Source organism: Branchiostoma floridae, chromosome 15 (assembly GCF_000003815.2).
Source record: "Branchiostoma floridae strain S238N-H82 chromosome 15, Bfl_VNyyK, whole genome shotgun sequence".
Taxonomy (NCBI): Eukaryota; Metazoa; Chordata; class Leptocardii; order Amphioxiformes; family Branchiostomatidae; genus Branchiostoma; species Branchiostoma floridae.
Window position 1 is genome coordinate 5123385 of NC_049993.1, and position 18385 is coordinate 5141769.

The window sequence follows — 18385 nt, forward strand, 5'->3', positions numbered from 1 at the left end:
GATGTGAGAAGGGAAGTACGCTGCTTCTTGGAAAAACAGGAAAGACTGTGGATTTGCTTTCACCAAAATTTATTTAGCATTGGAAAATATCTTTCACATCTGAAGAACAGTAAGACCATGTTTCAAGTTTTTTTTTTAAGAAAGGTATTCTCCTGCTACGCATTTGACAAAAATTGTAGACACACTTTCCTTTAAATGTGTTATTCTTGTGTTGATCTTGTTAAAATCAATCTACACTGTATACCGCCCATTCTTCAGACAGATGTGAGAAGGGAAGTACGTTGTTTCTTGGGAAAACAGGAAAGTGTATTCATCACTATAAGATTTCTTTCACATCTGAAGAACAGTAACTTGAGTAAGACCATCTTTCAAGTTTTTTTAAAGAAAGGTTTTCTCCTGCTACACATCAGACAAAAATTGGCACTGAATTTAGTTCTTGAAGTCAAGTCTGAATACACAATGTTTTACCACAGTGTGCTACCACACAATATTCCCATGAGTCCTCAGTGCAGCTGTTAATGTAGTGACCACAAGTGCTCCTGCCTGGGTACAAAACACTTTTATGGGGGAGGAGGGGTATACTTCGCAGTATTACTGTACCAGATGGAGGGAAATGAATCAAGCCTTCACATAAAACATTAACGTCAATTTGTACATTTGTCCGTTTTCTGTAGGCAGTTTATTCTACTTGTACAATGGACTCCTAAATCTATACCTTTGATATTTTTTTATAAGACACTTGGACAGATAATGTTACATCTCCCCTCCCCCCAGTAACCTAATGTAGATGTCAAATGAGGTCATAAATGTCATGGCTCGTGTAACAACAGCCCCCCTCCCTATGGAGGGACAATGATTGGTCCCTAACTCCCAAACAGTAACTCCCACCACAGGTGTTTTATTAGTGTCTAGGGATTCACATGAAAGGCAAATGAAAATTCAAAAACCATAGATGCATGAACTGTAGTACCCATTCCTCAAGTTTCAATATGATATTTATGGACTACCAGTTTTATCAGAGTAGATGAAACAACCTACGTGTTAAAACGACAGGATAGTAGTTTATTATAGGAATCGGTCAGGTAGCGTAGGGCATATGAACTGATGGATGGACAGTAAAATTGTGATTTGTGTGCACTGAGTCAGTTCACTTTTTATTTCATCTTTTCTTCATTATACCCCTTGTTTGCCACATGAGAAATCTGTTTCATATTTGATTGAATATGCCTTTATCATCTGCATAATGCATCAATAACAGCTGTTGCCAGAGATGAAGTAGCTACCTACTTTTATTATATATCAGGAATAAACTCAGAAGAATTACCTATATTGGAAAATTGAACTATAAAGTTGCGGTCCTCTATCAGTGCAGTTCATACTCATACATGTACCTTAGAAACAAAGAAGAGAAGAGAAAGAAGTCACTTGTATAATGCAACAGCCCAATGAACTGACAGACTAAGAACACATCTAAAGAGAATCATAGCATTTTTCATAGTATAAATTTTTGAGAAGTGTTTTCATGTTGTATGTCAGCAGCTGTTGTCTTTGAGGTTCTTTTGGCACTGTTTTATCCTGCTGGGGTGCCATCCCTGTGCCAAGTGTTTTCTGTGTTAGGTCCCCATGTGGTCTGTGGCTTTTTCATGGTTATTTAGAGGCCAATTGCACAGGTGCTGGCCACAACTGCCTCAACATGTGCAGGTTTTCCCACTGCTGTGGGTTTCTAAGATGTCCCAAAGGTGGACAGAGTAGCCTGTCCAACTTGGGAGCAATCTGTTTTGGCAGGGCTCAAAATATCTAACTGCAAGGTGCAATATTGAGGTTAATAGACTAGTGCTCATCTATCATAAGCTTACACTAAAAAATGACAAAACTTTGGGGAAGCTGAAGTTTTGTAGGTGAAAACATCCAACATTTAAGTTTTATGAACTACCATTCAGTCAAGGTTAAGAAATATATGCATGTGTATCAAATAATTATATGTTTCTGTCCATTTGAGAGGCACCTCACTAGATTTTCATATTGTGCAATATTGGATCATTGGCGACAATTTCACTAAATTATAAGTAGTAATTCAGGGAAACCTGGAATATTGAAGAGATATTAAAGATGATTTCGAGCCCTGCCTTACTTTGTATGTAGACCAGCACACCTATGTTTGGACTCCCTCCAAGAAGGAGAAAGGCTTAAGATTATCAGGAAATTGTCTGGAAGGCTGCGCTTAGCAGGAAATTGATTTTCTCTTTAATTCCATTTCTGGATTGCCTGGGCAGAGCTCTAATCTAACATGGGAGGTATAGAAAATTTCTATTAGATTTTGTCAACAAAATCGGAATGATTTGTATTCTATGTTAGCATGACTTAGTATAAAAGTTTACCTCAAGCTATTTTGCATGCACCCCTCATGCCATATATTATACATAACTATCAATTTCGTCAGACTTTCATAACAGCTACGTCGTATAAATCTAACAATTGTTGGTGTTTTATGAGCAAAGGGGTAAAGCACTACCATGAAAGTGTTTCTGGTATGTGCTGTGTGTCTGGCACATTTTTCATGGGGTGGTTCTGTCCTATAACTCTTCATCTGTGCCAGGTTATGCCGTATTTATAATTCCATTAGAGCAGGGGATGGTAGAAAGAGTGATGCACTTGTCAGGTAAAGTTGTGTGTAAGGAGGCTTAGCTTTATACTATTAGTCAGTCTGAAAAAAAAAATTGCTAGTAATAACCTGTCAAATCCTGTTCATTTCTAAGCCTTTGAGTAAAAGTAGAATGCGATGTAAAGTACTCAAGACTAGACTTGTATCTAGAACTGTGTAGCGTCTGCTCTGGAATATGGAAGGATGTAAACCAGCTAGGAAAATAACCAGAAGTTACTGCATTTGTTTGCAATGGTTACATAGAAGTCTAGCTTCTATTATGTAGAGAAGGAGATGTCTTGGTCCGAATGTTTTTGTTTACATGTAAGTGACGTATCAGGAAGAACCACAGCCCAAGGATGTCCCAGTAGCATCCTGAAATCATGCAAAGAGGTAAACCAAAGTTTCATTTAGGAGTTAGAGACTCTTCTGACAGAATCGTTCCGAAGTACTTCCCATCATAATCATCTCATGCACAGATTCATTACTCTCCAAGCAGAGGTTAGGGAGAGGACAATGTTACAGTATTGTCAAGAAGTGGATCCCAATCAGAAGAAAGGTTATGACTTGGAAAAAGGTAGTGATCTTCTCTTCCCTCTTTTGAAAGGAGTTTGAAGACTGTATCTTGAGATTTTGCTTGTGATAGTAATGTTCGTAGAAGGTGCATTGCTGTGCTATTGTGTCCACTTTCCTCAGAACTGAAGCAGGAAGAGACGAAGACAAAAAGAAAGTGCCTCAGTACTAGAAAGGCAACATTTTTGAAAAAAATGCAGGATGTGGGCGAAGGGAAAAGAAAGGAAAAATCGCAAGAAAAGAAACAACTAGAATGACAACATTTTCGCGAAAATGCAGCAAGTCTTTCCCGTGGCCTTTTTTGAAGTTTAAGTCAAACTATCTTACACACAATAGTAATTGCCAGTAGGTGCCCCGTATTCTCGGTTCACCCCTATTCTCGGCCTTTACCTGACGTCACGGGTTGTGCTGTGTAGCAATTATAAAGCTGAAATTCATGATCAGGTTCAGGTCCGGTACCGTACCGTAGCCTCCATTCCAAATTTGACTTAACGCCGCAAGCGACAGACATCGACGATACAGTATTTGGCTGCCGGTATGGTCCGAGGCGTTGACGAGCCCCCCCTCCCCACATGGACCGTCCGACCGTTTAAACGCAGTCTTTTGAGGGCAATTAAAAAATAAATAAAAAGGCGTGTAAACTGAACGATGCTCTGTTTGCAAGATAAAATTGTTGTAAATATCAAAAAAGAAAAAAAAAAGGACAACTAAAAGAAAGTTGTTCCCGCCCGGAATCGAACCAGGGTTGACCTAGCGAAAAAAGCGCACACGTAGCTGGTGCTTTAGCCATTCGGCCAAGTTTGCCGTAACGTTATTGCCGGCATTTTAACAGGTACATGTATACAAATGCAATGCGTAGCTTGAACACGTCCGTTCACTGTTTAATTTGCAAGATTCCAAGGTCCCATTTTCTGAAGATAATGTTTATCTGTGCATCTTGTTCATTCCGTGGCGGGCAACTTCTTCCTTGAGCGCCTGTTTGGTCGAATGCATGGCCGATTTACTGCCGCGTCTCAGCTGCTATTATAAAACTGGATGCCGAATGACATTTTGTGTTCTCTGCGTTGATAGGTCCAGCTCTGACGTACACCCGAGACAGTCTGAATTTAGGCCAATCAAAAAGCTGGGAACGCGGAGTATTTGCTAACAGCTTCCATTTTTCTGAGTTTTGATTGGCTATTATCAAAATGGATGCCGATTGTGTCCTGCGCGTTGATAGGTTCACCTCTGACGTACAACCGAGAAAGTGCGACTTTAGGCCAATCAAAAAGCTTGAAACATGGAGTACATGGAGGCTTCCATTTGTTTCTGATTTCCGGTGAAATACTTGTAAGAAAACTATATGTGTGGCTTCGCCCACATAATAATATCTGTAAGAAGTCTGTATGGCTAATGGCCATGGGTGTGTGCAAGGTCTGGTAATTCCATTAAGGGGACAGACAGTAGCACCCACCATCTGTCCCAATATTTGCTCCCTGCTGATGGCAAATTACACCCCCTCCATGGTGATGGATGGTACGCCCCAATAATGGCCACCCTCCAGAAAGAGGGGGCTGCGTCTACATACCAATCAAAGGAGTTGTTCGAAACAGGAACTTCTAAAGACTTCCTTGTGACCTTCCAAATAAAAGATGGACCAGATAGGAGAACTGAAACGTCAGAGATCGCAGACAGACCGCTAACAAAAAATGGGGGAAAAGGTTTCCTGTTTTTCGGTAGTACCGGTATTGTGCCGCTGCCTGTGGTGTATGGAGGTCAGGGTCGCTGCTGACCCATAGCATGAGCTATCTGCAACTTTCTGCCCCCACACATTACTGAAGCTAAATAACTTCATCCTCCCTCGCTGTCAGTGTCAGACTCATTTTACACTCCTCCTGATATGGACAACTGCTCTCAAGGTAACGAAAGATACTTAGGATATGCTTACGATATGCGTATCAAACCACAAAGTGTTGCCGTTATCTTGTATCCTGTACATGTTATCAGCTATATGATATGGTATGTTCAGAAAAGCAGACTTCGTTTTGTGAAAATTAATCAGCGAGAGCGGCTGTAACCAGCGACGAAGTCGGAAGCAGACTGCGTTTATGTTCCTCCAGGGAAGCAGATGTCTCATCTCAGAGACAATGTATTTACTTTACCCCCATCCCCCACTGGAAGACTTTCCACTTGTTTGGTCACTTGGATTGAAGCAGCCAATTTGCATCTGTTTATGCTGGATGTTGCTTGACTCCAGCAAACAGAAGGGCGGCCATTTTTGTGATTTTGGCTTTCATTTCTTTAATCAAAGCTGGCACGTCTTTGATGTCGGTGGGTGTCGTTTGTATGGACACGTCTCATTGCGTTCTTGATGGATGCTTTTGTAGCATACATTCTGTCTATGATAAAACAGGCTTGACTTTCAAGCACAGTCTCTTGCTACTCTTCACAGGAATACAAAATGTCTTAGCTAGGTACATCCTGCATTTGACCTTGAATATAGTATCAGGTTCCCAAGGCAACATGGAATATGTCAAGGTGACAGAGAAGGCAGGGCGAGCCCAGCCCTCAAATTGAGCCTCCTAGTCCGTTACATGTTCTCACAAAAGTCAACGACTTACCGCCCATTCTTCAGGCAATGGTGGAACTAATGCCAGGGTTTTAATTATTTGTAGCCCCAGGCCATCGAAACTGTCTATGGCTCTGTATCCAACCTGACCTTTTGATGAAAGGAGACACTCAATCAGGCCACACTCCAAAAAGACTTATTGCTGGGGCTAATAAAAATGTTGTATGAAAATTTCAAAAAGTTTTTTTTCACCTTTGCTTTTACTATGAAGAGTTGCATTTGTATTTAAAAGCTAACGGAACCCATATATTGGGAGGAACCAAGCTTTTTGAACCGTTCAGCGACAACTATTATTCCATACACAGTAAGGAACGCTTTCGAGGTGGGAGGGAGGTCTTTGTTGTACTCCTGTCTTTGATGCCTGTAGTGCTCTGCATATGAAAGAGCGAACTTTTCCCACACTACATCCGTCGTCGGCTACCTAGAGTAGTCTGTTCTTTTGATGCTGCTTTTCCTTGTAATTAGTAGAACTGCATATCCATCAAAGAAAAAGCTCCACTTAGAGCAACAGGCTTTCAACTTTGCACGGTTGGTGTAGGTTGTCAGAAGAGCTGAAAGCCAGCACTATATACTAATAATTCGCATCCACCGTTTCTGTCACAACGTTCAACATGAATTTTCTTAATTCAATCGTGGAGATTTAAACTGAATGTTCCTGTGTATTTTTTGCACTAAGGAAGGAAAACATTTATGTTACAATCCCTCCAACCCTAGCTTGCTCCAACACAAATGTTCGTTTCAGCGGACAATACGTATTCACATGGTAATGAATTTTGCACTCCAGCAATGTCTATCGATGCGAACAAAAGCACTAGGGTCCCAGACAATGGCCACCAATACGGGGCCAATGGACAATCATATAGCACATGCATTGTGACCAAGGCAGTGGATGGGGGGTTTTATTGTAGGAGTACAAATGTGCTTCTGCACGCTCAGTCTGAAGAAATGGGGGCCGTAACAGGAGAGAGTCTGGGGAACAGGCAATAATAGAGTTCTCATGAAGAATGGATTATTGCTGGCTATGGTTTAGTGTTATGGCCAACATGGTACATTGTCTTGACTAGGTACTTGTAGGCAATGGCTAGTCTCTACCAGACTCTATTGGGAAGAAGTGTACGTGATAACAATTGGCTAGCCAAGAGGTTGGATTGAAGAAGATATGGTATATAAAATTTATACCTAGCTATACTCTCAAGCCAGCCTCACAGCTTAGTGATTGAACATTTAATATACATTGTATATAGATGTATATCAAGACTTCCGTGGAAAAATACAGATATTGTCAGAGCAAGTTTGATAACTTTGATACAAAATTGCATTCTGTCTATGGCACATTGGTAGACTTACTCTAATTGGTTTAGAGCCCAACAAATCAAGCTTGCCCATTGACACTTGTATATATGCTGTTGAAAAAGATTATCATTTTGATAACCTCCTGTGGAATGGCCTAGAATGAAAATCAGCATCTTTATTGTCCCGTTGAAATATTGTAATGTTGTAAATTTCGTGTCTCATTCATTAGTGCGAGGAGAACAATGGTTTTATGAGCCATTTTAGGTCTCCCTCGAGAGCTGTAGTTTCAATCAGCGAGCAAAGGACATGTATGGAGAGCAATTGGGCACCAATAATACTGAAAATTAATAAGGAGGCTACAAAGAAAAGGCCAAAAAAAATAGAGGAAGAATGCAGATTGAAAAATGGGTTGAATGGTTTCTAGCCTTTTTTATGGCAGCCATAGAAAGTGAATATGGGGTTGGAGGGAGACATTGTCAAACAGACATCCTGTCCCACCCTGTTTTGCATTCCCTAAGGCATTATTTTCTATATCACATTATCAGATTCTTGTTTTCTCATCACAGAGATCACCAATTGTGCAATCAAGTGCATTTAAGACCTAAAGCCAGCCATCTTGCTGACCTACTTTCGAAGGTCATCATTAGATAGTATAAATTAATTGGCTAGAGCTGTGGAAATACCAGCCAAAATCGATGACAGACAATCAAGCTACGTAGGAGTATGGTTCTGAATATTAATATTTGCAGCCCTTTTTCTCCATATATTTCATATCAGTGGCCACTCACCACAGAAGTGTAACTCTTGTCTCTCCAATCTCAAACAGTGTAAGGTTGGTGTTTTTGGTTGTCTGAGTTTTATCAAAAGTCTTAACTCTTAGTAGAACTTGATGAGTACTTCTTTGACCTTGTGATACTCGGAAGTATTTCCTAGGGTGTTGGCTGTAGACCTTATCGTGTTGGTAATTTGTCAGTGTCAAAACAGAAAGCGACTGGCGCCAGCGAAAATGCCTGTTCTGGCTCAGGTATAAGTGAAGAAGAGTAATGTACCCCACTGTGTTTTATCATTGGGATGAACTTGGGAGTGTCGTGGACATAGTAGCCGGGCATGCCCTGCGCCAGGATTTTGCTTGGGGGGTTCTTTTTACTAACTGACGAGCTAGCTGACGGATCACTGATTATACAAATCAGTCTGCCTTTTTAAGAAAAATGGACTTTAAAAAACGGACTTTCGTCTGAACCCCCCAGACTATGGACACTTTTTTGTGAAAGCATACTGTAGATCTAAAATGAGAAAAAATCGCAGGGATTGAATTTCGCGTTAGGAATAAAACAAAATTTTGTGGCGGTATAAAGATGACACAGAGAATAACGTGAACACAACACCACCGTGAACATTTCCCCTTTCACAGTGTTCCGAGGGAGTGACAGCTTCTAATAACATTGAAAGGGGCATTACCGGGTACATATTCCTGTATTATGACTGACAGAGAAGGAAGATGGCATAATGAAATCGGGCAATGGGTAATTTAAAAAAAAGTTCTCCCGATTCTGTACAGTGTTTTGTACAGAAAAAGATGTCATGCACTAATGTAGAAAACTTTGGTAGCAACAGATGGTATGACTCTACAAGTGGTACATGTACTATGATTTCATTTTGAGCAGAAGTTGCTTATTAGAGAGGAAACGGAGCCTTTAGAAACCTAAGTGAACATGGATATGAAGGTCTATGCTCTGGTTTGGATCTTCCTTTATTTGTTACAATCATCTAGAATTGGACTTCAGGTTTATGTGTATCCCCCAACTGGGCTAAAGGTCAAGATGCACCTGTCTGTATGGGCCAAAGGTGATGGAGCTGTGACTTGGAAGGTCAGAGAGGAAAGAATCAGAGGGACACACCAGTCTAGGGCACACAATGGCATGAATGACTTCTATAGCACCTAATGAACATGGCTACCACAAAGATTTACAGCTGTTAGTTTTTCTGTAGAAAAGTTCTACTGTGGAAGATAATAGTTTGATGCTTTTTGATGTTCCCCAGGGCTAATTTTTTCAAACTTTTCTTTTGCAACAAATAGACAGATGTATTTTTATTCAGTTGTATGTTTACTTAAAGCAAAAAGGAAAACACCACTTTTGTTGTTGTTCATTTTATGTAATGGTAGAGTTGAGCCAAGTTGACTATTCGAAATATAAACATTTGTGTCAATGATAGGAGAAAGGGCCAAAAATCCATGATATCAAAAGGAGTATCCTTGCACTCCCATAGACTGGCCTCAAAAAGTCTGAATGGTCTTCAGCACAGCAGTCATTGTGTATCTGTAACGGCCTTACAAGTAAAAGATGCGTGTTGCAGATAAACATAAAGCCGTGACTGGTACCTTGTCATTACGCCAGGACAGAGGGAGGCGCCCCGATTAGATCTCTTAAAGGGTGTTTTTCTGCAGGGCTTTGCTTTACCAAAATGTATTCACACGTCCCTTTGAAGCCTGGGGGCAGGTACATAATTATCGTGTCCGAAATGTTGCCTGTTCATTCATGGAGAAAACCTGGCTTTGTGGGTTCATCCCTTCATGGGTATGGCTGGGCGAATCCTCAGTGTAGATCGAATCCTGACTTTTCTCTGTGGAGACAGTCGACTGTCGGGTGACGTGCAGAGCTGTCTCGAGCTGTTAGGAGATAAAAGCCCGTCAAGCTTACGATGTTTTCTGCTTCGTATGTTACCTGGTGATGTGGATTACAATAATCAGCAAACTGTCAACGATTGTTAAAGATACAAGCTTTATGCCTATACACTCTTGTATGTGAAAATTGTCTGAACATGAAAATGTCACCAATTGTATTTCAAGGAGTGTTGCTATAGAAACAGAATATGATGTGACAGTTGAGGGCTGTATCAACCATTATCATCATCATCCGGGCGTGCTGGTTGCACGGACAGCCATGACTCTCTTCCTCCATCCTTCCCAATCCTCCATAGCCTTGGGCAGTTCTTCAGCCAAGCAGCCAGTATCTTCACAAAGTGACATGGACTCTGTATCAACCATACTTCATTCTTAAACTGTGCCAATTCTTGTGCTTGGTTTTCTTTCGGAAAGAGAAAAAAGGTAACATATAAAGGTGTGTTTCTAGACTGGAGTGTAACGTTATACATGTACACGTAATCACTGTATAGGTCCTTTGTCCTTTTTGAGTATTCATGTCTTGCAGGGCAGGGAGGAAATTGTGTGGTCTTGAAAATCATGATTGGTCTGGCCTTTGGGCACGCCCTTCCTGCAGTGCGCATTTTCCTCTCTTTGTGGCATCTGATTCTTCTCTTTGTAGCGTCTGATTGATCATCTAGTCCAAAGGCATGAGTCTCAACTCGCCTCCTTGCAGACAAAATAGTGTTTGGAGGTTTTATTGAAGTGAAGATTGAAGCAATGTTTTACCAGGATTTAAGTAGAAAGGGGTAAAGCAGACACTCACGTATTTCGCCAAGCACACTCGGTCACCCCTACTCTTCTTGATATTAAAATGTGTTGGGTTCTGTTTTTTGCAGAGGTTTGATGTAACTTGAACTTTTACACCCCCACATGCTTGTTACATGTGAATCCTAATCAGTAGGCATTACCCCTAGAGTCATCTTTAGTTTAATCAAATTTCCCATTGTATTGAATACCTAGGATGGGTATTCCAATGGGACTTGTTCTCTCCGTGTAACATGTCCGCTACAATTACTCACCAACAATTTACCCATTACAACTGTTAACAAGTCACTCACATGAAACTCTGCAAAAAGGTTCTGGGTGGTATTACTGTAAATTTCAACCCTCTTGGCTTCTTGCCGTTTTGACTGATTTATTGCTCCATCAAGAAGAAAAGTTGGATGTAAAAGTAAACATCGCTGGTGCCAGCAAGACTGGCGCTAACATGTAGACAAGTAGTTGTCGAGACTTGCTAAAACTCAAGTGGCAGTGACCTTTGTTTTTCTTTGTGATTTAGAACTCCCACTGAGTGAGGGTTCTTCTATCAAAGCCTGTAAATTTTACGGGTAGACAGCAATCGATACTACATGGGGCAATATCTCTGATCTAATCTGCTGCTTTTCCTACCCCAGTGCCAAGATCCAATTGTATTGATGTTGTAGCAGTAAATTGGTTTGCCCAGGGGGTGAAGGGTGGGGGCAGACTGTGCATGATTTGTCTGGGGACACCAGTCTGAACTTGGTGTCGATTTTCTCCTCCTTTCTAAATAAGGTTAGAGAGAAAAGGATCACATATTGGCTGTGTGTGGACAAGATAAAGAACGATCCCATACACAAGAGGGTAGGTTTTTCCTGAGCCATAGTATTAGAAGATAGACGGCCTCTTGGATGCTGATTGCTTCTAGGTGTGGTGAACATTTTTTGCAAGAATCCTGTTCAAAGCTTCCATGTTGTGAACATGTGTTTAAGATCAGTTTGGTAGTCTTACATGATGGAAGCAGGTAACGCAGGTGTTAGGGCAGGTGGGCTGTGTTTATATCATTACATGGTTGGTTAGGTGGATGTGGTGACCTTGAATGGTTGGTTAGGTTGGATATGTTGACCTTGTTGGGCACGTGGACAGTAGCAGGGTCAGATAGTTTGGGGTCAGTCAGCCAAATGACTGGACTTAGGATTGATGCATGGCTCTAACACACAAAGCTTTGGAGAGTTTGATAAAGAAATTGCCATTTCTGGTCAAATGATTGCTACATATGTGAAGTTTTTGCTGTGAATTTTTCATTTTTCTGGTCGTTAAGAAGGCAAAGTTACTCCACATGTAATTTGATGATAATGTTATGGTCATTGTTTAACCTTCCTCCTGCTGAAGTAGCCTTTCAGCGCAAAATTTGTATTGGTTATGGGGTCAACCAGTAGGAAGGAGGTTAGAAAAGTGATGACTCTGAATAAGGATACTTGTTTTATGCAAACATGTGTGCAAATTGTTTGATTGGCTATTTCCTAGAGCACCCTGCCCAAACTGCTCAGGGCGCCCTGCCCTAACTAATGTAGAGGCTATAAAAGCAAGTGTGATACCACTCTCATTCCGATGAAGCTCAAAACCGGTGAATGATTGTGTCTCAGCCGTCATCCTTCTGACACCTAATTGACCATGTGTGCAAATTATTAAATGTTATAAATCTTATTTATCTTTTCCTCTAACAGATTTGTCTCGGAGCCGTTCCCCCAAACGAGAGGGTTTCTGGTCTGCGCTGTCCCAACTGTCGCCAACAACGGTACGCAAGTTCGGCTGGAAGAAACCGGCTACGAACCGTTCACAGTCCGTGGAAGAAGAGAACCGGGCAAACATCGGTACTGACAGCGATGAGAGCCCCAAAATGGCGCAACGAAACCACGCCCTGGTGCCAGAAATAGCGCTCACGCCTGAGCAGAAACTGTCATCTCTACAAAATAAAGGGAAAGTGGTCGCCAAATACCATCTGGACAGTACTAGTACTAGTACCAGTGACAACGGAAGCACAACAAGAGGGGGAGGGGTGGGTAGCGTGTTCACCCGAACCCGCCTGTACCGCTCGTTTAACCGGGACCGCTCAAACAATGACAGAACTATGGAAAAAGTCCCCAACGGCGACCTTGCTGGCCGAGGTGTAGACTTGGGGAGCTACAAGAAATGTAAATCGGACGATGGGAACAAGGGGGGGCTGTGTCCCGTTTCAGGGATCCTGGCCATAGAACTGTACAGCTTGAAGGGTATGAAGGTGTTTAAAAAGAGCTCTAAGGACTTGTACTGTGTGATCGAGGTGGATGGAGCTCCGCGGGCGCGCACCGTGGTCCGGGACGGGGAGCAAGAGGTGGTGTGGAACGAGAAGTTTGCTCTAGAACTCAACGATGCGTACCAGATCTGCTTCAACTTCTACAACTGGGACAACATCCGCCGCCACAAGGTCAACTGCGCGGGCACCCTGAACCTGTCCCACCTCACCAGACAGGCCAACGAGAAAATCGCGCTCAAGATGGATCCCAGAGGGACCATGTACGTGACTCTGACCCTTGACCCCAACATGGAGGACGGTGTCCATTCCCTGAACCCCTCCCCTGGCCTAGGCAGACTGTTCGGCATGGACCTGGATAGGGTTGTGGAGGAGGAGGGAGGGGGGATCCACATTCCTCTCGTCATCAAGAAGTGTGTCAGCGAGGTGGAGGACAGAGGCTTGAGTGTGGTTGGCATTTACAGGTATGTCGATGTTGCTTTTCTATTCAGTATATAGTAGAGTGGACTCATTCCTCAGCTAACCAATGTCTATCGTACCAATTCATCCCTCAGTAAGACATTTACAACTTTCATTCAGGCTTGCTTTTTACTTAAGGTAATCACATCTAACTTTTCAAAATAGCTTTTCAGTGCACTAAAATTTGAGCATTTTTCAGCCTTCCTTTTCTACCAATCTATCCATGTTCTCCTTCACCAATTTGTGCCTTTATTAATGCAACAAAACCCCAATGTTCTGCCAATACCGATGTGTCTTTCTGTCCTCCTCTCCAGACTCTGTGGTTCGGCCTACAGAAAGAAGGACCTACGGGACGAGTTTGAGATCGACAGCATTCGAACAGACATCTCGGCAGACAAGTACCCTGACATTAACGTCATAACAGGTAAACACTGATTACTGTACTTGTCAGTGGATAGTCTACTGATTTATGTAAGATGGCGTGTTCTCTTTATTTCTGTCATGTCACTAAGCAGGGATCGAAATACTTTTTTTTTGCTACATGCGAAATTGCAAGTTGGCAAAAATTTTGCGTGCAATTAGAAAAATTTACATGCAAAATACAACTAGGCGGCGATCGCGACGTGGATCGCTAGCTTGAACCTGCGAATTTTTATTACATCTAGTGAAGTTATACCGGAGAGAATTACCAGCAAAAACAAGGAAGGAAGAAGACGTCCATACGTCGTTCTGTCTAAGAGTAGGGCGTCTAATTCCTGAGAGTATCTTTTACGGCCAGGTATTTTCAACATGCAAGATTGCAAGTTCAGAATATTTTTACGTGCAAATCTCGAAAATTATGTGCAAATTGCAAGTTAAGTATGTGTATTTCGAACCCTGCTAAGTCTTGTAGAGTCCAATTTTGACATTATAACTTTGCTATCTTCCTGCAGGTGTGCTGAAGGATTTCTTACGCGAGTTACCTGAGCCCCTCTTCTCCCCCGCCCTGTCAGACATCGTCTGTGCCAAACCCTGTGACAAGGAGCCTGAAGAGATGCTGCAATGCCTGGGTGCTGTTCAGAAGGTCGGTACCAACATCTGTGTACAGAGAACTGTAAACCTTTACAGAAGCAACAAAAGTCAGTGTTAGGGTCTCTGAACCTGCACTATTAAGTCTTTTAGATTATCCCTTCCTGGTATACCCGAGGCAAGATTTGGACTAAAATCATCTTTCAATCCATAAGCCAAAGAGACATATTCTTTGTTGCTCCAAAATTGAATTTTGCTGAAATTGAATTTTGCCATCGACATAAATGGCTTTCTTTGTTTGATCTTTTTCTATCAGAAGGGATCAATTTTGCTGATATAGAGATTACCACAAAGCTAGTGAAAACTGACCAATGGGAAGCTGCCGTTTTTAGTGATTGGCAGATGTGTCATCCAGTAAGTACCTGCAGGTTGTTAGAAGGTCCATTAACCACCTCCTGGTGATTAATGGTCCCAATAAACACCAGCTGGTGGTTTAGCTTACTGGTGTGTTATTTGATGGTTGCAGAAGCTCAGTTCGGTAGGAAAATTCAAGTGCCTAGTCTTAATAGGCTCATGGTGCCTTTTTCAAGTTTTGGTACAATGTACTCTCGAAACAGATGTTAGGCTCTGACTGTTTTTTGACGTTTTTTTTAGGCATTTTCATTGGGCTTTCTATTTTTTTATGTGACCAAACGTGAGACATTAAGAAAATGGTACAAAATAGAAAGCCCTATAAAAATGCCAAAACGCCAAAAAACAGCCGGAGCCTAACCCCTGCTTGTAAAGTAGTACAATGTACTTGAAAATCACACTTGAGTCACACTCTCTCACTCAAACATGCTCGAAACTCACCATGATTACTGTCTTTAAAATCACCTGTTGGAATTGCAAGATAGAGTCCCATTGCTTATCAGTTGATTCCAGGTGCACGTAACGTTAGGTGTTTCAGCCCTTCGTGAGTGTGTATATGGGAGGATAGTTTCTGGCCATAAGTTTCCACTCTCCTTGGCTCAGGGTCAGCACCCCTCTTCCCCCTCAAGTCTGATAAGGCATTCTCCAAATGCTCCTATCACCCAATCAAGCTCCTCCTGATTGTAGACATGTGGACTCAGGCCTGGGTCCAATTCACCCCTCCCCCATCTCTCATATGGTTACCTTTAACTTAAAAACTCTTGCATCAGAAACTTGGGTTTAAAATCTTTCTGTCAAATCTGTGTGATTTTTCAATACATTAAAGAAATCGATATGTTTCAATTCAATAAGTTTGCATATTAAGTAGTAATTAGTAGAAGTTCAAAATATCATCAGACAATGAATTTAAGATGGTCTAAGTGTTTGTGAAAACTTCATGAAGTCTTTGGAAAACATTTATCTTTTTGGCACTGGGCCCAAAACAGGTTCTTATTATGTTGTTATCAGTAACTGAAGAGAAGGCATTAGATGGTACTGTAAATGCAGAAATGTTCGCGGTGGATTAATGTTCGCGGTTTTCGCGGCGGCCGCTTCATCGCGAATTTAAAACCACCGCGAACATTTTTCCATAACAGTAAGAGACTACAGTCAGGGCTCGAAATACCACCTGCATATGCAGGTTAGTGCAGGTAAAATTGGAGCTGTGCAGGTATTTCTGTTGTCTACCTGCACCTAACCTGCACTGGTCCATGTACTGGGTTTCATACATAAATGTCCTATATATATATGTGATGTAGGTGTGTATGGATTGTTATTCGCTCCATTGATAAAGTATGAAAGAAAAAATAGCACTGCATGGTTCCTAAACAATTTTAGTGTGATTCATAATTCTTAAGTTCAGAGTGGTGCAGGTAAAATTTGTCTGGTACAGGTGATTTTCAATGTTACCTGCACCAGCGCAGGTATGCAGAAAAAAGTATTTTGAGCCCTGACAGTGCATGGTGCTACCGCGAAATTAAAACCACCGCGAAAAGTCTATTTTCCCGCTACCGCGAAATTAAATCCCCGCGAACTTAAATGCATTTACAGTATATCTGACCGTTAAACTGGTTCCTCACACCTTTTGGAAAGAAGAGATTCAAAACAAAACTGATGCACAACATATGAGCATGATAAGGGAATATAGTGTACGTTTCTGAAACTTAAGTGAAATACTGACTTGGAGACTAGACCAGAAATTGCTGAATGAAGAAAGTCTACAATGTTTCATACCTGTCTGTAAAGCTGGCAACCTTACTGACACCTCTACCAAATGAAATCACTTACTCTGCCTCAAAGTACACTTGACGGACATTTTAACACGACCTTTAATAAGAACCAGCTGGTTCAAGGTCAAAAGCCCTCCCCCCTACTGTGATAGATTTGGGGTTAGGTGAAGGTGAGTTTGCAGTTCCAGATAGCTTAATGAGGTTTATTGGGGAGGCCTATCTAAAATTGATGGTCTCTAAGCTGTTGTATTAGAGTTGTGTCTATCTTACTTTAGTGGGTTAGGAGTCACAGTGGTCATTTTGATTAAAGAAGACATACATGTACATTGATTGAAGTTTCTAAATGTGCCAGCGTCATAATGTGTCACATATTATATGATTGAGAATTTCAAGACAATGTTAGAAGCAGGCATAGAAACGTTGCATATTTCATCATTCTGATATGTCGTCTTCCAATTTCCGGTGTTGTATTGCTGAATTGATATAACTGGAAACACATTTTGAGGTCTGGCATTTGAACTTGAAGGTTGGCCTTGGTGGGAGTGGCATCCTTGGAAGGCATAATTTTAGCCTTGGTGGTAGGTCCATGCGTCACATCCTGTAGGAACATAGGAGGAAATGATGATCGGTATTTTCATAGAAAGTATGAAATATTCTCTGTGTTTTGACCTCCCAGTCAAATATCATACAGTGTGTGTGCCAATACAATCACTGGAAACTGATATAAAAAAAGTTTGTGAAGATTGATCCATGAAGACGAAGGCACCATTCAGTAATCAAAAGAAGCTACAGGATTTGATAATGCTAACAATGCTTGAAGCTGTAACTTCATGACAGTCTAACTCTTTATCAACTTCCTATGTAGTAAATCTGACATCTTGCCTTACAGTTAACCCTTGGCTACCTGCTCGACCACCTGAAACGGGTTGCGGCCAACTCTTCAGTCAACAAAATGGACTACAACAACCTGGCTGTGTGCTTCGGCCCTGTGCTGTGCTCCCCTCCCCAGGGGTCGGATGTGGATGGTGCACAGGGAGCCCTTCTCGCTGCCATAGACTTCAGAAAGCACATCGCAGCGCTGCAGACACTGCTGGAGTTGTGGCCTGCAGATAGAGGTGAGTACTGGTACAGGAAGGACTCCTAGTGAGAGGTGGCAGTACTGCAGAACCTGCTGAATACATCACTTCCCCAAGCCTTTTTATGTGGAGCGATTGAGTAGCACTTGGCACCATGGGACTCTTGGACTTGAAGCGTGCAGTTTTAATTACTGGTACAGGAAGGCCTCCTAGCACAGTACAGTAGTACTGCAGAGACTACCTGTTAGACTCTTCAAGCATTTCCGATTTCACCAACCTTTCATCTGAAAGTGTGAGGACCACGTCACATCACATATAGGTTTTGGCCCATCTGGTTTACATTAGCTCTCTAGTTTTTTCCTAATTTTACTAAGGAAAAATTCACTCCCTTTTCAATCTTTGTTTCATTTTTTTGTAGATCCAAATGCAGACAAAGACCATGAGAATGTGAACGAGGATGGAGAGGACAAAGACGAGCCCAACAACAACGACCTTCCTGAGTCGGACTCGACCCTGCTGTACAGCCGTCTCCGTGGCAACACGAGTTCAAGTGAGGACAGCCGTCCCGAGGCAGATCGTACCGACAGCGACACGAGCCAGCGGTCGCACGAGCCCAGCCCACGACTGGGACGAGACGGAAGTCCGCGTACAGGCCGGCTGCAGGTGTATGATGAGGTGAGATAAACTGCTGTAAATTGTCACTGTACATCTTAGAACACACTGGCAATTTCCTGAGTCTGATTTTTCCAGTCAAATATTCTTACACATATCAAGGTTATGATAGGAGGAAACATTTTTCTTCTCAAACATTG

At 42.0% G+C, this 18385-nt stretch overlaps 1 protein-coding gene across 2 annotated transcripts in view; it reads left to right on the top strand.

Moving 5' to 3' along the window:
- Positions 1-18385, top strand: part of LOC118431325 — a 69812-nt gene that overhangs the window by 47684 nt on the left and 3743 nt on the right. For both annotated transcript variants that reach the window (XM_035842445.1, XM_035842446.1), the window contains exons 4-8: positions 12285-13314; positions 13624-13733; positions 14242-14372; positions 17387-17612; positions 17992-18248. In XM_035842445.1, the coding sequence (XP_035698338.1) occupies positions 12285-13314; positions 13624-13733; positions 14242-14372; positions 17387-17612; positions 17992-18248 (1754 nt within the window). The remainder of the gene's footprint in view (positions 1-12284; positions 13315-13623; positions 13734-14241; positions 14373-17386; positions 17613-17991; positions 18249-18385) is intronic.